The sequence below is a fragment of the Ciconia boyciana genome, chromosome 3 (assembly GCF_034638445.1).
Source record: "Ciconia boyciana chromosome 3, ASM3463844v1, whole genome shotgun sequence".
NCBI lineage: Eukaryota > Metazoa > Chordata > Aves > Ciconiiformes > Ciconiidae > Ciconia > Ciconia boyciana.
Genome location: NC_132936.1, coordinates 127,470,372 through 127,497,588, shown reverse-complemented (window position 1 = coordinate 127,497,588; position 27,217 = coordinate 127,470,372). Strand labels below are relative to the sequence as shown.

Genomic DNA, 27,217 nt, shown 5'->3' with positions numbered 1-27,217 from the left:
GTAAGAAGAAAAAGGCGGGTGGCTCTCTATCCGGTGGTGCTGGGCCGCGTTGCCTAGCAACGGCCGTCGCACCTCCTGACGCCACTTCCCGCGCGTCCCTCCCGCGCCTGCGCCCTCCCCGGCCAACGGCCGTTGTCAGGGCGGGGGGCGGGGCTCTCGCGCGGCAGCGCTTCCGGCCGCCGCCCGGAGGCTGTGCGGTGAGGAGCGGCGCGGCCCGGCCCGGCCCGCTCCGGCTGCGGGGCTGCCCGGTGAGTGCGGCGGCGGGAGGGGCCTTCCCCCCGCCTCGGCGGCAGCCGGCCCTTCGCGGGCTGCCGTGGGCGGGGAGCGACGGCGGCTCTGTCCCCGGCCCCCCCGGCGGCCTTGCTGCCTCCCTCAGCCACTGGCCGTTACCCTTCCCCTCACAGCCGGGGGTCCGCTGTGGCTCTCGGCGCGGCGGCCGTGGCGCCGGCAGCTGCTCTCCGCCCTGCCCCCGCCGTGGGGAGGTAGCGGGACGTGCTCCCAGCGTTCCCGAGCGGCCCGCGGCCCTTTCTGAAGGGGAGAGGAAGCGGAGGGTGGGGGGGCTCCCCTCAGCAGGGAGGGCGGTAGCCTCGTCGCCCGTCCTAGGTGCGGGCAGCCAGCTGGGCATCCGCGCCCCGTTACCCCTTCGGGGGCTCCTGCCCGCTCTCCTGGCCGGGTTGCGATGTGCGTGTGGGCTGCAGCCGGTCCCCAGGCCCACCTTCGGGCCGCCGTGGCGAGCAGGGGAGGCCGAGGAAGAAGCCTGCTGAGGAGGAGGAGGAGGAGGGCGGCTGGCCTTGTCACGTGAGCTGTGGGGAAGCATGTGGCGATGCCCCGTCCTCCTTCCATGCGGGAGTCTCCTGGCCCGGTCTGGGGTCAGTGCACCTCTCTGAGTGCCCCTGCACCCTCACAGGGGCTGCAGGGCCTCTGTGGGGTGCCCTAGCCTGACATCTAACGCTCGGGCTGGGTGTTTGCCGCAGTGTGCTGCCCTTTGCTTCGTAGGTGTAACTTCTGCTTCAGCCCTGTGGACTGTGCCTGTTGTTGCGGTGCCGTTATTGTAGCTTCAGTAGCTGGAGCAATGCTAAACGAGGCAGGTTGGTGCGTAGCAGTAATGTCTTGTGTTAGACTGCATGGAATTGTCGGTGCAGAAGAACAGACGAGCTTGTGAGTTCACAATCTGTTAATTCTAGCTGGCTCTCCTCTTTTCAGCTAGTTTTGCCTCTGGAAGGGGACGCATTCGTGGTGTGTGATGGCTAACTCTATGCAAGAGTTGCTTTTGCTCGAATGTCTGTTCTACAGGCTAGTCCTAGTGAGCAGGCTCAGTCTGCAGATTTTCAGGCCCTGTCTTTTTTAGGATGAATATATCATACTTCTGTTGAAGATGTGCCAGCCCCGTGCTCAGCAGCTCAGTCCACTTGCCACAGGAGTGGCAATGAAAAGCCTTCACGGCGCAACGTATCTTACTGTACATATTGGATTAGCACCTCTCCTCTGAACAAATTCCAAGCCAGCGGAAGGCTAGCGACGAGAGTGAGCGATGCGTTCTCATAGCAGCTTTTGCTTCCGCAAATACTATAGCGGGAAGAACAGGAGGTTTCTGTTAGAGAGAAGAGTTAGAGACTAAGAACTGTTAGAGAGACTTAAGAACAGTAAGAAAACCAGGAGGTTTCTGCAGCCTTACAAAAAAAGGAATTGTCACAGTGTATCTGTTAACGCACACGTCTGTGGTCAGCTCCTGACACGAGCAGCTCGCCGAGTACAGTTATGAGCTCGTTCACCCCAGCGGGAGAAGTTTGTGGTTTGGGTTCTTGTTTCCTGCTGGGGATCGCTGTTGTCTACATGTGACCACAGCTTTTGCTGTGTGCTCAAAGAGAAAATAGGTGGATAGTTGTGAAGTAACATGATAAGTAGTTTGAAAATAATTGTATTGGGGGAGAAAAAGTTATGTTTTTATATCATCGATGATTTCAGATAAAGCATTTGGTGAGTCTTTGCTTAATTCATCCTCAAATACGTGGAGTGCCAGTGTGTCATATAACTGGGAGGAAAAAAATCGCAGGCTGACTATGGAGAAAGGGAAGTAAAGTTTAACCGTCATCTTTTATGCTTATTTATAAGAGTCAGCCTTTCAGTCAGGAGTCGAATCATGTCATTCTCATTCATATACAATTTCTATCAAAACTAAAGCGTAGCATTGGGGAAAAAGCGGACGATGTTTTGAGATGCTTGTGGAGTTCTGAGCTGGCACAGGTGATTCTTTATCCCCTTCCTGGGTCTTTTGTTTTAGGTGTAGTAAGTGTAACTCAGTAACAGTGGGTTTTAGGTATTTGTTAGAATAATGTTAATGGAACTATTTAAATATTAATAGTAAGCTTACTGAGCTGAAGATTCAGAGGCTAGAAAATAGGAAAGGTTGGGTTCTGAGGATAATATTTTTCTGTAGAATCTAAGGTAGGGGTTTGGGTGCCTGTGGTGGCTTGTGTTCCCTGTTCTCCCGCTTGCTTGTTGTGTGAGGTTGAGGAAACGATTCTACTTCCCTCAGGTCTTGTCTGCCTTATCTGTGAACTCCTTAGGGCAGGGGCTTTTTACCTTGTGTAGTATCAAGTCCATGAAGCATTCATTTTACATGGCTACTAATAATCTCTATGAATCTGTGTATTTTGTAGCTCTCCATTTTACAGTTTCTTGAAAATATTTTATCAAAACTGTTTTAACAGAAAATTGCATTGGGATGTGAGTCTAACTTTTGGGTTGTTGAAATTAGTATGGACTAAAATGAGTTTATAGCTGTATGGGAGGAGAAAGTATCTCTTTCTGATACTATGAATATTATTCTCATGTCTCTCTTTCATGCTTAATATGGCTTCCTTACTGTTATATTAATATAAATTTTGTTTCACTTGTACGCTATTTTTTTGATTTATCTTTCTGAGCAAGATTTCTAGCATCCTGTGTATAAAAGGCTGCAAGTCTACTGTACCTGAGCACGTACAGAGAAAAGAAACTAACTTTTAGGAATCGGAAAGAAATTCTTCAGAGTCAAAACGCGTGCGTACGTAGTTGTTAGGAACACAGTGAAATGCAATAGATTCCGGGGGGGTGTTGTTCAGAGCATCTTCAGAGTTCACAGAAATACTGTTTGTTCTGGGGTAAACATTTTTAAAAAAACCCTTCAATTCTTTTGAGAACTTTGGAGCAGCTTAAAACCTTACTTGGAAACGCGACATAACCTAAACAGTAGAGGGAATAGCAAAGCCCTTGTAAGGCTGCAAATGGGCATTCAAAATTCAGAGGCTGGAAGTCCATTTTGAGTGATGAATTTTTTTAAAAAGAAAACACTTTGAGGCAGTTTTATGATTTCTTAGGTTTATAGTTTGAGAATGTGATTATGCAGTCTTCTGTGCTTTGGTCGGTTAAGCATTTGGAATTTTGGCCGAGTCTTGTTTAAAAGTCTTATCTCGAAAGCCTGTTTAAGGAAGTGTTTATTTAGGATTGCAGTTAACTTTTACTTCATCTTACCTTTCTCTTATTGCCTGATTAGGAGGGAGAATAGTTTCTTAATTCCACATGCCTTAATGAGAACATGTCTTTTGATCTTCCTCTGTTTGCTTTGTCCCTATTACAGATTCTAATAGTCTCTAGTGTTTCAGGTAAAATTACGGTTGAGATTTAAACTCCAATTAACTTCAGAGAAATCTCAGTGTATGACTGGCGGCATGGTTTTAGATATGAATGCCTAGGGTGACACTTCTTGAAATCTGCGCTTCTAGCCAGACTTTTCACAATGCTCCTTTGAAAGTCTGGTCTCTTAAGCTCAAGCACCTTAAATGCTTAAATCTGAAGTGAAGCACTCTCGAAAGTCTGGACATGACTTTTGGCCGCTGAAATCTTTGAGTTTTGTTAGCTTCCGTGCAAATGGCTAACATGCAGTGTTGTTAACAGCTTTTTGCAGAGAGAAGAAAGATGGAAAGTAATGCAGTTTTGCTGGAATCCAAGTCCTCTCCTATCAACCTTCTGAATGAAATGCATCAGCTGCGTCTCCTGGGCCACCTCTGCGATGTGACTGTCAGTGTGGAGTATCAAGGTGTCAGGGCAGAGTTTGTTGCTCACAAGGCGGTATTGGCAGCAACGAGCAAATTTTTCAAGGAGGTCTTCCTCAATGAGAAGGGCATGGATGGCCCAAGGACCAACGTGTTCTTGAATGAGGTCCAGGTCGCTGATTTTGCTTCATTTCTTGAGTTTGTCTATACTGCTAAGGTAGAAGTGGAAGAAGACCGAGTGCAGCGTATGCTAGAAATAGCTGAAAAGCTGAAGTGCTTGGACCTCTCAGAAACCTGCTTTCAATTAAAGAAGCAGATGCTTGAATCGGTGCTGTTGGAGTTGCAAAACTTCTCAGAATCACAGAACTCTGAGGAGGAGAGCACTACCCAGCCAAGCGTTCTGCTCGAGTCCAAAGCAGCTGCTGTGGCAGAAGCTGACCAGGCAGACTGTCCTCTGGATCCTCCAGATTCCCCAGTAGACAGGCTCAGCAATGGAATGTCTCCTGAGATGCCGGCTACCAAATCAAAAGAGAAAATGGACAAAAAGAAGGAAATGATGAAGCCTCCTTATGCCAAAATCAGAAGGGCAAGTGGGAGACTGGCTGGGAGGAAAGTATTTGTGGAAATCCCGAAGAAGAAATACACAAGGCGGCTGAGAGAGCAGCAGAAGAATGCAGAGGTTGCTGTTGAAGAAAACCAATATCCTCAAGATCAGGATCCATGTGATATGGAGAGAGAGGAGGAGCAAGCGGAGAACAACATCAAACCTGAAAGCGAAGAATGTGATGGCAACTTTGAATCAGAGGAAAACCTGCAAAAATCTGAAGAGGATAAAAAGAAACGAGGCAGTAACTTCAAGTGCAGCACATGCGAGAAGGAATTCCTGTATGAGAAGAGTTTTCTCAAGCACATAAAGCACAGCCACGGCATTGCAGCCGAAATCATTTATCGGTGTGAAACCTGCAGTCAGACCTTTGCCAACCGGTGCAACCTAAAAAGCCATCAGCGCCATGTCCACAGCAGCGAGCGCCACTTCCCTTGTGAGCTCTGCGGTAAGAAGTTCAAGAGGAAGAAGGACGTCAAGAGGCACATTCTCCAGGTTCATGAGGGTGGTGGGGAGCGTCATCAGTGCCAACAGTGTGGAAAGGGGTTGAGCTCCAAAACTGCCTTGAGGCTCCATGAAAGGACGCATACAGGCGACAAGCCTTATGGGTGCACAGAGTGTGAGGCTAAATTTTCTCAGCCTTCTGCACTTAAAACACACATGAGGTATGAACAGACTTAACTGGCCTTGTTAGATTCTGGGGGGAGAAGCAGAATCCCCTGGAACACACCTTGAGCCTTCAGGTGAAGTGGGGATGTAAAATGTGACTGACTGGAAAGTTTTCATATTTCCTTTTTTCAAAGCTTTTTTTTTTTTTTTTTTCTGCTTTTCAGGTTAAGGGAGTTGCTGTAATTTTCTTTAAGCCAAAGTAGAGGTGCATGGGCCGGGGCCTGCTGCTGCTGAAGCGCACAGTTAACTTTTCTCATGGGAGTAGACCTATTAAGAGTCAATGGGATGTTTTACATGAGAAGAGCAACCCCCATGCCAAATTATGTGTAGGATTAGGGCTATAATTATTTCAGCTAAGTTGAGGCCTCTTTATATTCAATAGAAAAATGTTATGCAATAAGGATGAAAATATTCTTAAAAGATTTGGCCGTGTATTTAAATGTAAGAACAGCAGATTTGGGTGCTAAGCATAGAAAACAACTGATATGTGACTAGAAACAGGCTGACACATCACTGTCTGGAGGTGAGTGAAGCACCGAAGGCACCCACACGGAGCTGATGAAATCAGTTGTAGCACTTACATTGTAGGTGGAGGACTCAAAGGTGGCAGCGCAAACGCATGGTCTTGGGAGAGACGTTTTTATCAAGGCAAAAATTCTAGCTATTAAGAGCTTCAGCCTGCTTTTATCATTCTACCAAAGCAATCATCTGCAACCAAAGTTCAGATTATAGCCAGGGAGTAAGCGTGGAGAGGGAGGTGTAGAATAAATAGCCTGAAGTACTACTACTCGGATCCAAAAAGAGAACGCAGTAGTGTCAGTGTATTCCTAGGTGGCATTTCCTGCAAGGTGGAAGGGTTCATTAGCCACTACTTTGTTTCACCGCCCCTTTTGAAGTCAGTAGGTTTACTCCCAGTGGTAGAAAGCACATCCAGAAGCATAACTTTTGCTAGAGTGCTCCTGTGATGTTATTGCTGATGCAGCTGTACGGCATCTCTCTTTCATCATGTGTCCTTTCCTAACCGCAAGTAACTGCTTTGTGCTGCTTAAAAAATTCGGTTTTGACCTAAGTGGAGTTTCTCCTCCGTTGTGTACCACTGTGACTATTCAATAAGCTTGTTCAATGCTGGAAACTCAGTGTTGTCCTAACTTGTGTATCGTGACAGTCTGTGGTGAGAAATTTCTCATCTTTTTGTATACGTTTTTACATCTGTGCTCTTCCTGTTGACGTATAACACCGTGAAAACTGGCCTCTGTTGGCTGTGTCCCTGCAGCACTATTCAAAAGAGTCCTGAAGTGTGCATGGGCTCCAAAATTTAAGCTAAAGTGGCGCAGGCAGCAATTCTGTAAACTGCCTTTCCTGTACACACAGCCTTCCTCGGGCAATGATACCGCAAGCTTGGGGTGACGGCAAGAAAACTGACTGTACAGAAGTGGCATCTTTTTATTCCACTCCTTGGGTGCCGCTTGTTCCAGAGTAGCCCGTGACTCTACTCCATGGCGCTGCAGGAGCAGAGTGCCGGGGAACACATCACTCACATTCTGTGTGGAATGTTTTATTGATAGTGTCAGCAATATAAAGATACTTGCTTTACTTCAGATCCCAGGATGGTTACATTTTTCTTCCAGTCTGTCTATCTGGATACAAGTTTTCTAAACTTTACTCGATTGTTACCTTTAAAAATTTGGTTTTCCCCTAAAGAAATTTCTGGATCTGGGCCTTGATCATGCCGCACATGCATGATCGAGCAATAAAGGCAGCACTGCAGAAGCCGCAATGCAGAATTTGGCCCAGCTGAAGGTGTTTCTAAAAGACACTAAAATCTTGCGTACAGTCGCTCTTCAGAGAGCAGCCACGAGGTGAAGACAACTTGCCTTGTGCCTCAAAGGAAAGAGATAGACCTCGGTGCTTTAATGTTGCTTTCTCATTTCAGAATCCATACTGGTGAAAAACCTTTTGTCTGTGATGAATGTGGTGCCAGGTTCACTCAGAATCACATGCTTATATATCACAAACGATGTCACACAGGTAAGGCTTTCTTTTGCAATGTACTACGTATAGGAGGCAGCCTGCTGTGAAACCAGGAGATGTTATTTTCATTCAGCAAATGCTTTTTTGTTGGTTTTTTTTATATAAAATCAGATATTCTCATCCCTAGACACGATTTTACTGAGAAAGGTTCCTATAGGTGGATAGGCAGACAGCGGAGAGAGTAAACGGAGCTGATTAAACTGATTAAGCCTGTTCCCGTCTGGCTGGGATCCAACGTCTGAAGTGTGGACTGAGGCTGCTTTGGATAGTCTTCAGTATCCAAAGATCTGTCACCAATAAAAGGTCTAGTTGAATTCTTAAGAGAAAAATGATTTCTCTGTAAGTCTGGAACAGTTAGCCCAAGGAATATAAAACAGCTGTCTTGGCTTATTCTGATCTTTTTAAAAGCACATGTCCTTCTCCGGGGTATCCTTTGTGGTGTAAATTGGTGTTTTGAATTGACCTTTTGTACCACCCACGAGTTCTGTGTGGTACTTTTGCATCTCTTAATTGACCTGTCTTAAAACGGCCTGCCTTCTGCTGGTAACTTGTAACTAAATGTGGATAGCAGAAAACATTACATTACAATGAAATATAATTCCAAGAACGCTTCTCGAGACGCGTGTAACTAAAATTGGCTGCGTACAGGTGGAGGCCTTTCATCAGAGGCATGCAGCGTCGTGTTTATGATGAGAGTAAGCCAAGAATACTCTAAAGTCGGCGAGAAGACTGCTAGCTGCAGATCTCCCGGGGCTTTTCATATGCCGTGTAGAGCTGTTAGTGTACTGTTGGATAGGTGTGCTTGCCCCTGCACTTGGAGGGTTTTGTGCAGATTTAGTGTACTGTTGGATAGGTGTGCTTGCCCCTGCACTTGGAGGGTTTTGTGCAGATTTCTCGCAGGAAGGCTCTGTGCCTTACGCAGAGATCACTGCTGTCACTGCGGCCCGCTCAGATCCTTCTGTGAGGCTGGCATGCGGTTCATTTGTATCTAATAGCGTTCGGTTTTTGCGTGCGAGGTTTAACAGCATTCTCAAGCGCTGTGTTGGTTTAATTCTCCTTTTCACCCTTGCTGTAGGGGAAAGGCCTTTTATGTGTGAAACGTGTGGGAAGAGCTTTGCCTCTAAGGAGTACTTGAAACACCATAACAGAATCCATACTGGATCCAAACCGTTCAAATGTGAAGTTTGCTTCAGAACGTTTGCACAGAGGAACTCGCTTTACCAGCATATAAAAGTTCACACAGGTAGGAGGCGCGCTTTTGGTCTGAAACAAACCACCACAATTTAAAGACGTAGAACTCAAAGTTGCATAATGCGGGCAAGGAATTTCTCAAGTCGGATTTCCCAATACTTTAATTCCTACGCTGCATGCACGTTTTGATTCTCGATGCAGTGTGTTCTTTCATCCACTTGCCTTCTCCTTGTACTCCCTGTGCTTCTTACTGAGTTACAGCAATTCTCTGAAATACTTCCAAGAGCTATGCAGATCTTGTTAATAATACTGCTAGGATTATTAGTGACTGAAGAACTATGTCTGCTTTAGCTCTGAGCAAAGCACTGCGGAGTGCTGATCTCGTTCGTGTCTGCTTGCCCGCCTTTCATGTTCGCTTTCTCTCCTGCTTGGATTTTCTCTTCAGTGTCTGTTTTATTCCCACCTCCTCCTCTGTTGTTTTTGAGTAGGAAGCAGTGACCATAGGTACAATAACACTGACTTTCAAGTGGTGCTGTCGGTGTCACCTAGGCTTTGTGTCACTGTGGAAGGACAAGAGAACAGTCACTTTCACTCTTTGCAACCTTAGCGTTTCTCTCCATTTTACATTCTCTTACCCCGCCTCTTCAGAGGGACAGCACTCTGGTTTCTTCCTAGTGCTAGCTCTAAATTTCATCCCTCCCATGGAATCTTAGACGTGCTTCTTCTCTGAAGTTTTCTTACCCGCTCTCTCAAAGCCCATGTTATTCAGCAATACAGCAGGTTGCAAATACTCATGTTACTTTCGTCATGCAATAAATACCACGCTTTCTTATCCAGCGCCACCCTGTAGGAAGCGTCCTTGCCGATACCCTCTGTTAACAACAGTCTTGTTTGGCTGCCGTGTCTTGCTCTTTCTTTACTTCCTGTGTCTTTGTGTCTAGTGCGGTGTTACTGTAGGGGGAGCAGGGGACATCGGCAATGGCAGTGCTGATGTTAACATTTTTTTCCTGTTCTGGAACGTCATCCCTTTTCCTGTGACACCACTTGGATCTGTTAGAAAAAGGGATACCAAAAAACTTTCTACCTTAGCCAAGGAAGGAGTAAACATGTGGTTGTTTCAGAAAGTGCTTAATACAGTGACTGCAGCAACAGTTTATGGTGTATTTGGAGAGGATCTAGGGGTTATGAGCAGCTCTGGTATTCATGCTCACAGAACGTACCTTGTACATAGGAAAACTTGTATTCGGGGACAGGACTTTAGCTGCTAATGGGAAATACGTGTAAAAAACGTGGAGGCTTCAGTGGTTGCACACATCTATGCTGGCCATGGGTCTAGCCCTTACCCTGTATCTGCTTACTTCAGGTGTGTCAAAATTTACCCAGCTGTGAGAATTCTGCAAACGTCTTGTTTTTTTCTGAAGATGCTTGTGCGTGCCTTATCGTTTCATGAAGTGCAGGGGTTGCTTGAGGTTCCCCAGTGAGCAGCGCTCGTAATACCCCGACATCACCGCTGTGCTCTGCTTTCAGGTGAACGACCCTATTGCTGTGACCAGTGTGGTAAGCAGTTCACACAGCTGAACGCGCTGCAGCGTCACCATCGAATACACACCGGCGAGAAGCCGTTCATGTGCAACGCCTGTGGGCGAACTTTCACTGACAAGTCCACCCTCCGACGGCACACTTCGGTAAGAACCTGTCACCCCGCTACCTCGTAGTCCTAGAGCTTTCTCCATGGCCACGTACGGACCTGTCAACTTTGTCAGGCCCGGAGGGGACTTCCTATCCAGTTTTTGTTGGGTTTAGCACATCGTCCTCTCTCTGACATGGCATTACAATACTCGAATGGTTTGTGTTCAGTTCTGTTGCTGCAGGGAAGCCGTTCTTAATCCGTTGTGGCACAGCCCGTATAGGTCACGCCTGAGGACTGTTCAGTCACAGATTTGTTCTGTGACCTCTGAGCGTGTTCCCCATGCAACTGGCAAGCGACAGGAGAATTCACTGTCGAGGCCAGGCTCTCTGCTGCACCGGTTAGATGCTTTATGAAAACAGGAAGCCCACCGGGGACACAGATTAGTGCATGGATGTATACTGACCTAGTTATGTGGGATGAAAAGAGAGAGCTTTTCTACCACAGTCAGGTATGAGTTGAGTCCAAGCTTTTGCCTCCCGGCCACTTGTCGTGTGTTCAACCTTCTGTTTTCTTGGTTTGTTTTTTTTTTTCAGATACACGATAAAAACACACCCTGGAAGTCCTTCCTTGTCATTGTTGAAGGAGCATCTAAGAATGATGAAGGTCACAAAACAGAGCTTCCCGATGAAGACTACGATGTGTCACCTAAAATACCGGAGAAGCTGCTGTCTTTCTCTGAAAACGGCCACTATCAAAACTTGACTGCTGTCCCGGGAAGTGTGACTGCGCTGCACGACAACGGTTCTGCCGCGGGAACGGACTGTAAGTCAGATGGGACTCCGGGACCCCAGGAAGCCCTTATAGCTACCACTTTAAGTGAGCTGACAGTGCTGCATACGCAGACGGACTCTATTCAGCCACAGCTTCATGCTCTGGTGAATATGGAATAATTTGGTATTTAATCCAGTTTAAGCTGCACCCTTTGTATAGTCCTTTGACTTTGCCAGTAACCTACTGAGGGAACTAGGGGAAGCTGTTCCAAGGAAGCAGGGCTAGAGGTGAAAGACAGGCACTGGATTTCCAGAATTTCCTCAAAAAATTCATTATCCACCTCCAACGTGTACAGCTCCATCTCCTGAAGGTAGGGCAGAGTTAACACCGCGACAGGGTGGTGGTGGAGGAGGCCGAAGTCCCAGGAAGTTTATTCCCTACGGATGAAAGGGTGTAGTTCAGCTTGTTCGCTCTAGCTGGCCTGCAGTAAGTACCTATATTCAGATAGGTTATAAAGAAGGTGCGAGTTTGATTTCCGGTTGATTTGATGACACACGTACAATCAAGAGAAATGATGTTGTGTTTCTCAGCCTAGTAGCTTAGTGAAATTAATCGCGTTTTCCCTAGTGGAAATTCATACATAAAATAAGTTTTACTAAATTGCTTTTCAGGAAATGTTGGTTTATCTCTGCTTTTGCCAAAGATCCAAGCAGTGAGCCAGCTCACTCCTTGGGAATACGAGTGGGAGCAAGCTTCGGAGAGATGCAGAGTTTCATTCCGGAAGTTTTGATTCTCTAGTTGCAAAATGGGCAAGTGGCAGCCAAGCGCTGCGTCTGTACAGGTGGTGGCATTATTTTTACCTTTCGGTGAAACCGCTGCAGTTTGACGCTTGCCTTCAGTCAGTCTTCAGCTTACATGTAACTTAGCAATTAAGAGGCCAGAATGTCTCTTGTAAAAATGTCTCTGAAAAGTAGTGCTTCAGCTGTGCTGGAAAAGCTAGGGTAGAAAGACAGCTTATTGCCATTTTCCTGGTAACTTCTACCTAAGCCCTTTTCTGCTGGTTCAGATAGGTCAGCAAAGCTCTTTTCTCCACTGTCACTTAAACATCGCCGCTGCTCGGAACTGCAGACTTGCTTTTAACTGAAGTAATACTCCGGTGGGAAAAGTTAATTACTGTTTTGCTGTCGAGCTGCTCCAGCTAATTCCACCAGTAGTGCAAGAGTCTCCAGAGGTAAATCCCGTTACAAACGGGAGGCAGTCAGGGTTGGTTTGACTAATGGCATAAAAAGATGCAAATAAGTGAAAAACGTACTGGACTATTCAAGGGATTTGGGCCTTTATTTCCCAGATTGTGAATACTTTGTCCGTTGGAATCGGAATGGCAGCTTTAGGCTGGTGTCTAAGGTGTTAAGAGGCAGGCCTTGAGAACAGAAGTGATGAATAAACTTACAGTTCAAAGGCTTTTCCTGATAGCATCTGCTGCTCAATTTGAGTAGAATAACCCTGGCAATGCACCTTTTTTTGCTTGTTTTAAATAAGGAAATGTGACAAAGTGAGCAGAGGGACCAAGGGTCCCAAGCACGACTTCTGTTCAGCCCACGCTCCAAAACTGTGACTTCACAGGGCCTGCTCCACCACCCACGGGGTTGGGATCCCAGCAGCACCCATCACTACGAGAATCACGCTTCGGTTTGGGCATTTCTTACCAAGACAGCCAGCCAGCTCTTTCCTTAGTATCTCCTCCCCTTCCCCAGGGAGTACATCCCCTTTTCTCCCCAGTCACGCCCAGTAGCTGGGAAGGCTCTTGCACAGGGAAACCTGAGAGAGTTTCTGTCCAGGGTAAGCATTTTCTGCGTTTCCTTTGCTGACACCAAAGCTGGGCTGGCAGGAGAAAGTCGCTTTGGTTGGCCTCACGTTAACCTCACCAGAGTACTGGGGAGGATTTGAGGTATTTATTTCCCCTGCGCAGGGAAGGCACCTTTGAAATAGCTGGCACTGACAAAGAAACCTCTGACTGGGAAGACTCTCGGTTTTGGGAGCAGCTGTGAATCAACAGCGCCTTGCTGGTAGGGTTAACGCTTCAAACTCAGGACCAGCTTCCCAGTGCCACCGTGTCAAAATCTGCAGCTTTTCTAATTCGTTTTCCTGTTTTGCTTTTCTGTTCTCTCTTTATTTTAATATTCATGTAGTATTTCCACAGAAGCTTTCTCAGCTGAAGCTGTGAGAAAAACTTTCTGAAAGATTGCATTAGGGTAAAGGTAAGCACAATCAAGCCTTGGTAGGGCCCGTTCTAAGGCTTAGGGGTTGGCAAAGCAATAAACCCAAACTGTGGCACAGAGCTATTTTTGAACCTTAAAGGGATGTCTGATGTGTTACCAGGGAATCATAACTTAATCTAGAGAAAGGGAATTTTTTTAAAGAGAACACTTCCAAGAGGTTATATTTGAAATATTTATTCAAGCACGCTGTTCCTGTTGAAGCTTAGTATTCCCAATGACCAATGTAAAGAGGTTGTAGATATATTTAAAGTCTGAGCATTAGTACCTGTAGCCAGGGAAACTTTTGTACTCTGTGAATGTACAGAAGTGAGTTACTCGTATGAACTGTTCTTATTAAAATATTGAAATCTTAAGACTGACCCTTCCAGTGACTTGATGACCGCATCAGCTGTTTCTGTACCCTCCACATAACGCATAGACCCCGTCGCTGTGAAGACGGGGGTGAGTCCTAACTTGGCTCTACTGCAGGCCTGAAGCTGTTGGGTGCCACTCTTCTTCCTCAGGCCCTGCTGCCCGAGAGTGACAGTACAGCACTGGGCTAGACCTCACCTTTCTACGAGTCGGGATGGGATTCTTGGAGCTGACCTTTAGCTAGGTGCTAAGAAACACACCTGAAAAAATAGGAAACATGACACTCTGGGATGTTCCCGGTTCCTGCAGATGACACGTCGTACGACAAGTCATTAAGTGGTGTGACAGTCACTGTAAAATGATCAGCCGGTGCTTTCCTATATGCGTTTTCCCCCGTAGGATGTATGTACCTTACCAGGTCACCAGACTGACCGAAAGGAAGCGCTGTGCACACTGGCTTTTATCGTCACACCCTACGGCTTTAGGTCAGGCTCTAGCTTTAGCCTGCATTTTCCAGGAAAGAACATTTATCACTACTTACATTCATGATTTTCACTTTATTAATGTACAGATTCACACGAAACATTATATTCTCGCTAAGGCCATTTCATTAATAAGTTTTCATAGTACAGAGTTGTGTACTGGGGGGGAAATACAGCAGAGTGGCAGACTGGCATTTTAAAACTGTCACAATTTACCACTGATACACTGGAGGACATGCTGTAGCCTACTTATACAGAACTAACATTTGTATTTTAATGATATTACCCCAGAGCACAGTAACAGACCACACAACTCCATGGGTACAGTCCTCTGGTCCACCCGCTCCATATCCATCTTACCACAACTGTGCGTAACACTGACAACTGGAAAAGTGAACACAAAAAGGCATCGAATACTCGCCTCAGTTCCGTGTGACGCTAGGAAAAGTAAACCTCGCGGCCCGTGCCTTACCACCCCTCACCAAGGCTCCAAAGGTGTGGGCTACAAGTCGAGACAAACCCGTCAATACAGGTCTTTGCTCGCTAAGGAAACCGGTAAATGAAACAAAAATGGTTCCGGGCCCATCCTTTTCACACAGGTCTGTTCAGCAGCGCTTACAGCTTTAGGCCCTCTTGTCCAAAATGAGAGCAAATCTGCAGCTAATCCAGCTTTAGCGATGAGATTACCTACCTACCAACCATGCTAGCTGCGTCCTAAGCCCAGTATTTTCTCTGCCCGGTGGAGGTGGCACAAGCACGCAAAGGACGCTGGTACCGGAACGGGACGCCCTCGGAAAACGTCAGCCGGTCCTTGTTTCTGGTGAGCTGAGGTGCGCACCCGTCTCGGGTGGAGACAGACCAGGACCGCACGCTAAACAGAATTTAAAGTATTCCTTGGCCAAGTTTGTGGGAAGACATACGTGACGCAAGGTGCTCTAAGTTAAAGTGACGGTTTTGTTGCGGACAGAGGTTGAAGGCAGTAGCCTTAAAAACACATCGGAGGAGGGAAGAAACGGAAGTTGCTTGGAAGAACGAGCATCATCCATCCAGGCTTTTTTAATGCACTCACCTTGCCAGTTCTGCACGGCTCGTGGGTCTTTTCTGTCAAGTTAGGATGCACAGAACAGTCTACAGAAAATAAGCGACCAGTGAGATCAGTCGGGAAAACAAGCAAAAAAAAAAAAACAACTTGGCAGGTACCAGGAGTGGTTTTGGGATTTCTTTTTACCACTGACTTGCAAAAGTACCACTTTAGCAGAACTGAAGCCCTCAGACCGATAAGCCAAACTGTGTTCTACTCAAAGAAATACCTAGATTAAAAACAAACTGAAGGGCGAAAGCCGGCATTTTGGCTGCCAGAACATGAGCAGAGAACAATTGCTTCATCAAGAGAAACAACGGGCAGAGTCCACACGGGGTGGCAGTGCCCACCAAGGGCTGCTACGCTATCCCTGCTCTGGCCGTGGAAGAGGGGCCACTAAACAGCGGCTGTGCCAAATAAAGCCATTAATTACTTTGTCATTCTTTACAGGGCAGTAGCGCAGCTGCAAATCGCTTCATTCCCAAGAAATACTGCGTGCCAACTCCCGCTGACACACCGCATAGGGTCCCAAGCCCTTCTTAATATATACGCACGAAATAATAGGTAGCTTCATCACCTCTAAACAAAGCATTGCACGGAAGAGCCTTGGGTGCAGACATTCTAAAACACATTTCTAAAATTACCGCAGGAATTTTGAAACGTATCTCCACCTTTTCAAAGCAAGCTCGATTCACCTGTCGCCCAGACAACTAAACCAAGGTTTCTGTATGACATCAAGTCGCGGTCAACACCTTTGCACGTCACAAGAACGAGGCAGCTTCGCCAACAGCAAAGAGGTCAGAAATTAACGGGTATTGCCCGGCGCACACAAAAGACCTGTAGCAGAGACGGCAGCGGGAGTTCATGTAAATGAAAAGTTAGAAAAATAGATTATTACTCGGGTCAAGCCATCTCGGGGGTAGGGGGGATGGGATGCACCACAAAATAAAGTAAGTGGAAAAATAGATCCAAGAAAATATAGAAGAACCTTACATTTTATATTTAGATCTGAAATACAAAATACACCGTTAACTAGGTCTACTCGCGACGACTGTCCGGGGGGCTGACACCGATCTGAGCAGTCCTGTCCCCTAGCGTGTAACGCTTTCAGCACTAGGTCATTAGGTATGCTGTATTTATACGTGCACACATGGATCTGTATAGGATGTATACACACACAGGCATACTGTATATGAGAGTCACAAAGCCTTTCACTAGCACCATTAAAAAAGCTCAATCGTTTAAAAAAAAACAAAACAAGGTCCAAGTGTATCTGACAGAGGTCCAGTGAGGAACAGAAAACGGGAACAACACAGCAACAGAGCAGAAGCAATTATTTGTACTGCACCGGCATGGGCAAAATATCTACGTGCTGGAATCGATGGTACTGAGCCTTAAGACAAAACAGCAAGAAAAAAAGAGTAGTTGCAAGTGCAGACTTTGGGTTCACAGCTAACAAAACCAAGAAAGGCTTTCTGCCAGAAGCGCTTCTTTCGCCTCGGAAAGATCTGCCAGTGCTACCCAGAGGATCGCTTCTCAGCTACCCATGTTGTCACGACAAAGAGCAGGATACTAAAGAAACACACAAGTCATTGGATTCGTAAGCAACAAAATAAAGCGAGATAATTCTATCACGTATCCCATGGTGGTCCTTGGCTGTAACACAAGAACAGATTACTTAGGCTGCATGCCACAAATACCACGAACGATTCACTTCAGGTCGCCATCCCCTTCTCCTTGGATTGACTTTTTGATGCGAAGTAACATGGTTGTAAGCCACTGATCCAACCGCGATATTGAGTCGAATTCTTTAACCTATTCGAAAAAAAACAGAACGGTTTAAGGTACTAGAAAGCAAACGAGACTGCTGCAAAAGAAGCGTTCCGCAGCTCTTCAGGTACAGTCTTTTAAAACGTCTAGTCTTCCCAGAGAAGAAAATAACATCAAAGGTATTATCTATCCAAAAACACCCAGAGCACTTTAAGCCGCTGTCGAACACCGAAAAGGGCTGGAGCAAAACCAGGCAGGATCTTTACTTAACTCTCAATGATCAACTAGGAATTTTAAAGTATTACGTTTGGGACTTGCTAGAGCAGAGGCTGGAAGCAGCTCTGCTAACGGCCGTCTCTCCTGCGGGTTGTTTCCTGGCAGGGTGGTTCAGCAGCGAAGTGCGCCGTGTTTTGCCCCACTGGACTCGGTCGTAGCGCTCGGAGCTCGGGCAACCAGTTACCCAACATGTAACAGCACACACACCCCAAAAAGATAAAAATAGGAACAACCCGCCATCCACGAGCGCACCTCAGCAAATTCCCGACTACTTACTGCCTCGGTGTACGCCTCGCAGTTTTGCTCCTCGTGGGCTTCCAGCAGTTTCTAGGAGAACACCGTTAAAAAATTAGAAAATACTCTGTTACTGTGCGTGTGCCCGCAGGGCCGGTGCGCAGGCATCTCGTCCCCAGGAGAGAGGGGACCTCTGCACCCGCACTGCGGGGCACCCACGTGTCCGGCAGCCTGTTCAAACCACCCGCCGTGAACACAAAAGGAGTTTGGGGTTTTTTTAAGTTCGCTAGAATAAGCATCTTCCTGCTGCAGCTACTTCCACCAGCCTGGTAGAAACCCAAAGCAAAGTGCCTCTGACGTCCTCTAAAACATTCGAATAAATGACCAAATCCACGGCAAGGCGAAAAAGCACACAGTAAAGGGCCGTATGCGTTTTCAAGCGTGACTATTATTTTAACACTGGCTTTACTCACTTTCAATAGCTTGCACTCCCGTGAATCTGTGAACGCTGGGAACATTTCTTCATATTTCTCGAGTGCAAGCTGAAAGAGAGAAGATCGATAACCTTTACGCTCCTTTCACACAAAACTACTCGCTTTTTATTTCAGTTTTTGCCTTCCAGTCCTCAAACCGCACCGAGAGCTTGGGAAAGCATTCACAGTACATCCAATTTGACACTACGGCACTTCAAGCTTCAGGCCACACAAATGCCTGCGCACGCAAGAGCGTGTCTCAGCAGGCAAAGGTTGATGAAGAGGGATGCAGAAAGTTGGGGACAACCGCTCCGAGCCCACCGACCTTTGCGTTCAGCTCATCCACGATGAAGTGGCACAGAGCGGCTTTGAAGAAATACTCTTTCGCGCTATACTTGAGCAGAGGATTATCCATCGTGTTTGTTCCGACCTAGGCACAAAAGGATGAGTCGGGAAAGAAAACCGCATCATTAAGAACTGAATTAAAAACAGGACAGCTGGTTAAAATTATGCACAGCACCACAATGCAAATAAAGACCACGGGGAAAAATGCCAGCGTCCGTACAAGAAGCTATTGGGAAGCCAGACAGATTTTTTAACTAACCCCAAGGGAGGTGAGAAACCCGCACGCAGCTGCGAGAGCACCCACGCAGCCCGTCCTCCCAGGGAGCCACTGCCCCAGTGCAGGGGTGCCACACCGCTACCTCAGCACGTCCTGTCTGATGCGGAAGGGGAAAGCACGTCGACTCGGTGAAAACCTGCTCCGATATTAACCCTCCAGAAGCGCAACAGCAGCACCACAAGTATTCCCAGGTAAATACCTGGTACAAAGGCAGAGCAATCGAGTTTGCAGATCTGGGGGAGGGGGGGATTTTCTGCCAAACTTATTTGTAAATACGCTCAAAAGTGTAATTACAGATTTCCTTCCCCCAGCCTTTCTCTAGAAACAATAGAATTCAGGGGAAAAAATGCCTTTGGTAAGTTAAAGCAACTCTTAAAAGCAAAGGCGCAAACCATGTCTCGTAAAGGCATGATCAGCCCCGGAGTAAGAAAGATTAGGAGCTTCTAGGCCATGGCAATTTTGAGAGACCGACGCACTGACCCACTTTTCACTTTCGAGAAATTTTCAGCTCAGGATTTTCTCTAATTCACATCTGTCATCCGATCTGCAGCACCATTGAAACAAGAAAGCCCTTCACCCCCGACCAGACCTGAAACGTCCCACGTGTAGGAGAGTCCTTAACAATTTAACTGCGGGTAACTCGGTCCTACAGCAGAAAATTCATCACGTGCCCACCACCGAGATGGCCGTAACTGCCCCGATGCCAGCGCAAGGGACAGGAGCTCAGCCGCCGAGACGCGACAGCCAGCACACCATCCTCACCTGCTCATAGATTTCTATCGCCTTCTGGTACTGCTCCAGCTGCGCGGCGTAGGCAGCCACCTTCAGCAGACACTTGTTGGCTGAGCTACAATCAATTATAGCATTAAAGTAAGTAATTGTGTCCTGGGGGGGGGGCGGAATCCATACCCTGGTACCTCCAAGCACTACCCTCTACCACTTAGCGTATCTAAAAGCGGGACCCAAAAGCTGCAAATTAGGGGAATTTTCTTTTTAACAGCCAAAATTGAAGCAGACGGAAAGGCACGCAGACCTTCAGCTCGGCACAGAGCTGGTGTCAGACACCGCTCAATCCCTCCGTGCTTTCCCTGCACCCCCAGACCAGATGCGCCTGCGTGCAGGATGAGAACCTTAAACAGAAACCTGTCTAAGCAGGACCTGGGCATCCCACCAAAGGGCATCTGAGAAGAGGCTGCAGGCGAGGTGTGCAACGCGTGGGCCATCTAGGACAAATCCCCGTCTCCAGCCCTTCCCCGCTGCGACTCTTTTACAAAGACGACTTGCCTGTTAGACTCCTCTCCTTTGTAATAGTCTGCAGCCTGCTCGTAGTGTGCAATCGCCTGGGGACAGAAACATCGCGCTTGAATGCCACTTCTGAAGTACAATTTTTGGTCAGACCAGCGTACAGCGACCGCATTCACAAAAGCTTTTCCATCCCGCGCACAAAGGGAGCGGCGGCACGGCACACCACGGGGTTTCCGGTGGAGCGAGGTACTGCCACGCATCCCCTGCGCGCTCAAAACACGAGGCTGCCCTTGGAAACTTGACCGTGAACTTGTTAAGAGTCCCGAACTGCCGGGCAGGTTTAATACAGGTGACCCTACTCTTGAGGTAATGACCACACACACTTACAGTCACGGTGCGACAAGGCTTCTGCCAGGTTTGCCACGATAGAATAAATCGCTTAAGAGAACAGCCCCAACACAGCAGGGCTTGATTTAAGTGGGGCTGCATGTGGAGAGGCAACGCTGAAGGCATTAATAGAGATAGATAGCATCCAACAAAGTGGAACTGAGGAAGCAAATGATTGTCTAGAAAATAATATCTAGAAACCATAGATTTTTGTTCTGCGAACTTCAACCAGAAGATCTGCAGCCAGTTGAGCTGCTGCAGGACTCTCTGAGGGACCTCGGATACGGGAACAAGAGAGGGTCGGTGCTGAAGCGTGAACTAAAAGCGACAGCAGCTTCCTTTGGCTGCATCAGAAACCAGCCATAAAACTGCCCCACCACTTTGCCAAAGCGCTTTTCAGACGTGCAACACTTCAGTCGAGAAGGTTTCTCACCTGGGCGTTCCTGCCAGCCCTGCCGGGCTGTTGCTCAGCAGAGGGGCACACAAGAGAGTCAGGACTGCCCCGCGAGAGACCTGTGCTGGGAAAATCATCGCTCACCCCGTTAACGCGAACTTCAAGTTACGGGTGACTTGCACCTGCATACGGAAGCCTGGTGCCCGACGGGAGATGGGTTTTATCGGCCGCGCTGAGCTCGGCACTGCTCTGGCCGGAGAAGGAAATGCAGCCGCCGCCGCAGCACCTGCAGAGCAGTACCAGCAGCGCCTTACCGGCATCCTTACCTTTTCAATGTCTACCAGCTCGGCCTCGTAGATCTCCGCAATGGTGATGTGGTGCTTGGCAGCGATAGTGAATCGCCCCTAGAGAAGGCAGAGGTTGCACGTGAGATGGGGGCTCCCCCTCCGCCCAGCACACACAGCATTTACCGAGCTGCATCTCTTACGAGCACATCGGTCCACAAGCTGCCAGTGCAGCTTCTTACCATGTCGGTGTAGATATCGATAGCTGCATTTAAGCAGTTGATGGCCTCTGCAGCATGAGTGTTCAGGAAAAACAACAAAGTCAGCCAGCACGTCAGACTTCCCAGCCCAAGACCTCCCCCCTCCAAAAATCAGATCTCAGTAACATTTCTCTTCATCAGACCACGAACCAGCTTCTTCGATAAACATCTACTCACGCATGTACGTACGGAGGCCTGGAACAACAGACATAGCGTTTTCAACCCCTAAGGCCTACAGACGTAACGTCCCTTGCATTTTTGCACCCGCAGATCCGATCCCGATTCACCCAGCCCAAACACCCCCATCCCACCGACAGCCTGCCGGTTCGCCTGGGCAAAAATTCCGATGCTGAGAGGTAACAGTCAAAAATTAGGATGGGCGAAATACAAACAACTGGTACCCCAGGTTTGTCAGGCTGCACCCTCAAACAGAGCAAAATTCAAAATGCTGATCTCATAAACGTGCAGAGGCTGCCATTTTCTAGGAAATTGGGGTGGTTTACAATTATAAAACAGTAGCGTCAGGCCTGAGTTAGTTTCTTCAGCCCCCGGCACAGGAAAGCGTGGGCAATACCGGTGGGTTCGTCGGTTTGTTTCCAAACACTCAGCTGGGATAAGGGGAATCGGAGGTCTTCCAGAAAACCACAACCCTGCTCTTCATGACCAGACTGAAAGAATCCAGATCCTTTACCCTCGTCCCTTCAAAGGTCGGTCCGTTTTCCTCCCACCTCTCCTCTGCCCCGGGGAAACCCCTGGGAACGGGGCTGGGGCTAAGGGCAGGGATCCCACCGCGATCCAGACCCGAGACCTGCCTTAAGCACTCCTTAAGAAGCGAGTATTTCTCCAAAGTCAAGCTAAACCAGGAAGGAAGCTACCGACGGCAGTGCTTCACAACCAACGCGCCGCAGCGCTCAGCAAAGGCTTTGGTACAGCCAAAGCGCCAGAGATCACCTAGAGGAGATGACACCCCTACGCGTGCCGGTCCACGCGGCAGACCAAGACGATGCTGACTAGCTCGCCTCATCGGGAAGCCTGCTTTGGAGAAGCAGAAGCGCGGGAGGTATTACGGCTTTCAAGTAGCCTGCAGCAAGAATCCGCAGCCCCGTGGACCCGGTGACTACCGAAAGCCTCGGCACGCCACCTCTCCTCTGCCGCTAAGCAGCTTTGCAAGAAACAGTCCCGGATTTCGCTCCCCTTACCTTGCGGGTCTGCTTTTTTGTAGGCGTTCCCGGCGTCCACGAAGCTGGTGGCCGAGTCGTGTTTGCTCTGCAGCTGCATGTGCAGCTTGGCCGCCTGACAAAACGCGTTTCCTGCAGCTGGGAGAGAAGCGCACACCGACCCCGTGTACCCCTCCGGCCCGGCAACGGGGGGGATCGCCGCAAAACGGCAAAGCACGCGCGGCTCCCCGGGACCCAGAGAGGCCGAGAGATGCAACGAGCCCCAATAGTTTGTGGCCAGGTACTGCTCGTCTGCCAGGGGTTGAGCCCGTCCCCACGGGGTGCGGTGGGGCATCCCACCTGCACGCTCATCCCTGCTCCTGGCTGCGCCCGGCATCCACTGGATCAGCAAGGGGGACCCCTTGGATCTCGCAATCCATCGGATTTGACGTCCCACCCCAAAGGTATTTCCTCGCCTCATGAGCAAACCCAGGGCAGCGCCCCTTCGGCGGGCTTCCCTGCAGAATTACGAGCTTTCATTTTAAAACGGTAAACGGAACCCAGGCTAATTTAACACCACAACCCCCCCTGTCGGGGCACCCCCCTTTGCCCACCCTCCCAATATTTACATCATCGCAGGGCCGGGCAGAGCAGAGGAATTGCATCGCCATAGGGACCATCCCCATGGAAACAGCCCGGGACGTAAAACTGGGCTGCGATAATTCACAGGAAGATGCTCGGGCACTCACGGGTCACCCTGGCGTCAGCCCCCCCACGACGGGGGCTGTACTCACCGCTCCAGTTTTTGGCGATCTTGAACATGTTGGCAGCCCTAGTGTACATTTCACAGGCTTCCTCCACCCTGGTGTTGCCCCTGAAACGCAGCGAGAGAGCCCCTGAGCCCCTGCCGGGATGGAACGCTGCCCCCAAAGCGGGGGCCGAAAGCTGAAATAGGGCTTGGGCTGTTGCAGCCCCCCGTGCTCGGGCCACGTGGCCCCTCCGGGCTTGATGAGGCTGATCATCCTAATTTGAAAATGCAGGGTGAGCACCACGCTGCTCAGAGAGGGGAAAGCTGGATTTGGGGGACCGGCAGCCCCTCGCCAGAGCCTCTCCCAGGGGGTGCCAGCTCGTTATCAACGCCCGGTGGAGACGGGGAGAAATTCGGTTAGTGCCTAACGGGATCCCCCCCAAAAAAAGCAGAGGGAAACCCACTCCTGAAATGGCAACTTAGGGTTTTGGCACGTTCCTCAAGAGGTTGGAGCCTGGAGCAAGCCCCCGTCTGCTCTTTGACTTGGGTCCCTCCTTTTTGGGCAGGAGCAGCTGGCTTGTAAGAGTCTCATGAGACACTCAGCAAAAACACCTGCAAAAAGCAAACTCTAGTACACGACAAACTACCCCACCGTTTAGGGAACATAAAGCAAATCAAAAATTAAGAGATGCTAGACAACTTGCTGCTTGCCTAACACACACAGGCGCGCGCTCTCCGGGTCCTGACAAATAAACCTCATCAGACCAAGCCGCGACACGCCGGTGGGTTTTCACCTCTGCGTCTTCCGGTAGGGAACGCAAGGGAGAGACCAACTCAACGCAAGTCTAACGGATGGGGCTTAGCAGCGTAACTCGGCTCCCTGAATCGCGTGATTAATAATTTATCTTGAGAGAGAAGTTAAATATTTTTCTTCATTAACTTACTCCTCCCAGCTCGTTACTGCCGTCTGTAGCGCACAGTCCTCCTGACACCGAAAAAGGGCTGGAGCGCAGGAGGTGAAAACATTTATTATTGCCATTGTTTTTTTCCCTTCCTTCTCCTGGCAGCCGACCAGATTTCATTTCTAAGTACAGGCGGTTTTTTTGGACCGCTCTTTCTTGCTCTTGAAAGCTGCCTTTTGCGTGAACTAAAGCCAAAGGAGGCGGCGCGAGGTAACGCTACACCCTGCAAGGCGTCCAAAACGGAGCGGTTTTCACCCTTTTAGTCTCAAAAAAAAACCCCCAAAACCACAAAGCAAAGCACTTGTGCAAGCTAATGGAGGTCTTCAGGAAGAAGCCCGGCTGTCGATAACGCTTTTGGCCGGGCACTCGGCGTTCCCGGGCACCCCCTTTCACCAGGAGGATGCCGAGAGCGAGGTCACCCACCACCTTTTCTTCCATTTTAAAAGCAATTTTTCTTGCATCTATTTTTAGCCCAAGAAAATGAGAAATTTGCCTCTCAAAATCTCTGCCGGTTCGCTCCAAGGATTTTCGGCAATTTGCCGCCCGGATTACACCCCTGGAGCACGCCCTGCCTGATTAATCTGCCAGAGGCTGGGGAGGAATTTATTTTTAAAACTTCTGCTTTTAGGGCTGCGGGCACTGGATTTTTCCCAGCTGTTGTTTAGAAACATCGAGGCCTCCACAGGAGCATCACTCCATAAATGCTCTTTTTCTTAAAAATAAATTTAAAAAAAAAAAGCCAAGGTTGAGGTAGCCAAAACCGCTAGTTTTTCCAAACCCTTCCAGGCGCAGCTCTCGCACCCCCAGGAATACCTACTTTTGGACAAAAAGACCCAGTAAAAAGGAAGCTTTGCCTTTTTTTGGGGGTATCGCTCCCCCAGGCAACCCCACCCCTCCCGAGGGTCTCCGTGCCGTGGGCCAAGGGCTCGGTGCCGTGAGGGGCCGGCGGCTCTGCTGGGCAGAAAATCATCTGTAACGCCCCGAGCCCGGTCCCAACCCTCCCCGGAGCTGCAGAAGGCCTCAAGGAGGATGGGGCTGCCTGCCGCGCCCCGGCACCGTCTGCAGCAGCCCGAGCAGAGCCCCTGGGTGCCGCTCCCCGGTGGGTGAGGGTGCTCGCCGGGAGAAGGCGAACCCCGGTGACACGGCGGCCGTGAGAGGATTACCAGCGGCGAGTCCCCCGAGCTAAAGCTGGGATGAGCAAGCACAGCCGCCGTGGGACCGGACCCGGGCTGGGGGGGGCACAGGCAGGACCCCGCGCTGCAGAAGCCGGGCGGGCTCATCGCACCGCTGTGCCCACGGACAGCGGCAGCAGGCGGCAGCCGGGGGGGGGGCACGGCGCGGGAAGGGGGGGCTGCGTCCCCCGCGCCCTAACACAGCCCACCCGCTCCAGAGGCCACGGGAGACCCCCACCCACCCTGGGGGGCACAGCCCCCAGGCGAAGGGGCAGGAGCTGGGGCTGCCCCCCTGCAGGCCCCCACGCACAGGGCCCAGCTCCCTTCGCACACCTACACACCCCACCCCCCCGCTTTTGCAACCCCTCCCTTCGCACTCCGCGCACCCCCCCCCGCAATCCCCCCCCAACCCGGGCACCCCCTTCGCAATTCCGCCGCGGCCCCCGGCCCCGCAGCCCCGCTCACCCGAAGAGCCCCCGCAGGAAGGAGTGGGAGCCCTTCACCCGCTTCTCGGCCTCCGCCATCAGCTGCACGGCCTCCCGCTCCTTGCCCGTGCTGTCCATCGCGGCCGGCCTCCTCCTTCCCCCTTCCTCCTCCTCCTCCTCTTCCTCCGCCGGCGCTGCACCGGCCGGGCGCGTGCACGGGGAGGGCGGCGGCGGGCGCGTGCCCGCCCGGGGGGGGGCGGGGCGCGCGCGCGCTGCACGGTGCACGCTGCAGGACGGACGGTGCAGGTTGCAGGATTCCTGTTGCAAGATGCACGCTGCGTGTTGCACATCGCACGTTGCATGCCGCACGTTGCACATCGCACGTTGCACATCGCACGTTGCACGCCACACGTTGCACGCCACACGTTGCACGCCACACGTTGCACGCCGCACGTTGCACGCCGCACGTCGCACGCCGCACGTCGCACGCACCCCCCAGCCCACGCCACCCCAGCTTCGGGACCCCCAGGCGATGCTCACCCCAAAGAGGAGGAAGGCAAGGCGCCCGGCAGGGTTTTCCCTCCAGCTCCGCTCTCCTGCGTTTCGGAAGCGGCGCCATCGAGGCGTCGTGAGCCACGCGTCGTGCGCCGCGGAGGCCTGGGCGCTGCCACGCGTCGTGCGCTCTCGGGATTCTTTTGCAGCTTCTTTAAAAGCAAGCGTCCCCACGCCTGCGCGTGCAGCCGGAGTCAGTCGGCTTGCGCGGCTTCGCGACGAGGGGGAACCATGCAAAAAGGGTTAAAATTGCGCAGCTGCGTCGCCCCAGAGGCGTCTGTAACCCCCAGGACGACAAAAGTCATTTCTAAAGGTAGATTCACGCGCCGAGGTCCGTCCCCGTGAGGAAATGAGCCGTCACTGGGACAGGAACGCTTAAAATACGGAGAAATGGGAGCGGGACCCAGCCCCCGGAGACAGGCGCGAGCAGCACGCGTGGCCGTCGGCCAGACCTTAGCCGGGATCGATCCTTACCGCTCCGCAGCCAAAGCGCTTACCCGCTCCCACGCTACCTGCAGCTACAGGCTGTGCCGGAAAGAAGAAAAAGCAAATTTATCCCAGCCTGAAGATATTTTTTTTCTTTTTTTCTTTTTCCCCCAGCTCTGATTCCGCCGTTATTTATGTTACTCTCTGAGTTTCCACGGAATTACTTCAACTTTAGCACAGGAGCTAGAGCTGAAGTTTAGGCCTCTGGGAGAAGGGCTGTCGTTTGCAGTGGATATTCTGCATTAAATGAAAGAATACAGAAAAAGTCAGGAGCCTAGACAAGAAAACGTGCCCGTTTTCTCTCTTTCATGCATTTGTGTCCTACCCCCCCAATTATCTGAGCACACAGATGAGTCCCTCACTTCAGCAGTTCAGCACGGGGCCTACAAACTTCACACTCGCACAGGATGAAGGGAGAAATTCCTCTTATTTTTTTTTTTTTACCCTGTGAAGCTGCACCAGCCACGCTTCTTAACTGAAGGCCGAACGGCCGAGGCCCTGCGAGGGACGCCCGTTAGCGAAGGCCGAAGCGGGAGCCTGGGTCTCGGGCAGGAGGGACCCGGCGTGAGGAGGGACCCCTCCGGGTGCCGTCGCTACTCACACAGCCGCTTGTTTCCTCAGGTTCTGAAGGCAGCGGCGGTGCCTCC

General features: G+C 50.0%; 2 protein-coding genes across 8 annotated transcripts; one reads left to right on the top strand and one right to left on the bottom strand.

The window, feature by feature from the left end:
* Positions 1-153: 153 nt before the first annotated feature.
* Positions 154-23,106, top strand: LOC140649839 (GDNF-inducible zinc finger protein 1-like). 3 transcript variants are annotated; one of them, XM_072857628.1, is made up of 8 exons: positions 154-248; positions 3,937-5,303; positions 7,241-7,335; positions 8,414-8,581; positions 10,057-10,214; positions 10,753-10,981; positions 19,049-19,368; positions 19,499-23,106. In XM_072857628.1, exons 2-7 carry the CDS (start codon positions 3,958-3,960, stop codon positions 19,105-19,107), a joined length of 2,055 nt encoding a protein of 684 aa, XP_072713729.1. In that variant the 5' UTR covers positions 154-248; positions 3,937-3,957; the 3' UTR covers positions 19,108-19,368; positions 19,499-23,106. The 3 variants fall into 3 exon arrangements, with proteins under 3 accessions (XP_072713729.1, XP_072713730.1, XP_072713728.1); XM_072857629.1 differs by lacking the exons at positions 19,049-19,368; positions 19,499-23,106 and adding an exon at positions 11,602-11,739; XM_072857627.1 differs by lacking the exons at positions 19,049-19,368; positions 19,499-23,106 and having other exon boundaries at positions 10,753-11,715.
* NAPB (NSF attachment protein beta) lies at positions 13,501-26,635 on the bottom strand. 5 transcript variants are annotated; one of them, XM_072857633.1, is made up of 13 exons: positions 26,597-26,635; positions 26,073-26,295; positions 25,573-25,850; positions 23,020-23,099; positions 22,268-22,384; positions 21,051-21,097; positions 20,851-20,928; positions 19,783-19,838; positions 19,261-19,345; positions 18,202-18,306; positions 17,877-17,945; positions 17,446-17,496; positions 13,503-16,938 (listed from the first exon to the last, which is right to left on the bottom strand). In XM_072857633.1, exons 3-13 carry the CDS (start codon positions 25,668-25,670, stop codon positions 16,834-16,836), a joined length of 891 nt encoding a protein of 296 aa, XP_072713734.1. In that variant the 5' UTR covers positions 25,671-25,850; positions 26,073-26,295; positions 26,597-26,635; the 3' UTR covers positions 13,503-16,833. The 5 variants fall into 5 exon arrangements, 3 of the variants coding, with proteins under 3 accessions (XP_072713734.1, XP_072713731.1, XP_072713733.1); XR_012041776.1 differs by lacking the exons at positions 21,051-21,097; positions 25,573-25,850; positions 26,073-26,295; positions 26,597-26,635 and having other exon boundaries at positions 13,501-14,426; positions 14,742-16,938; positions 23,020-23,368; XR_012041775.1 differs by lacking the exons at positions 21,051-21,097; positions 25,573-25,850; positions 26,073-26,295; positions 26,597-26,635 and having other exon boundaries at positions 13,502-14,913; positions 15,112-16,938; positions 23,020-23,368.
* Positions 26,636-27,217: the final 582 nt, after the last annotated feature.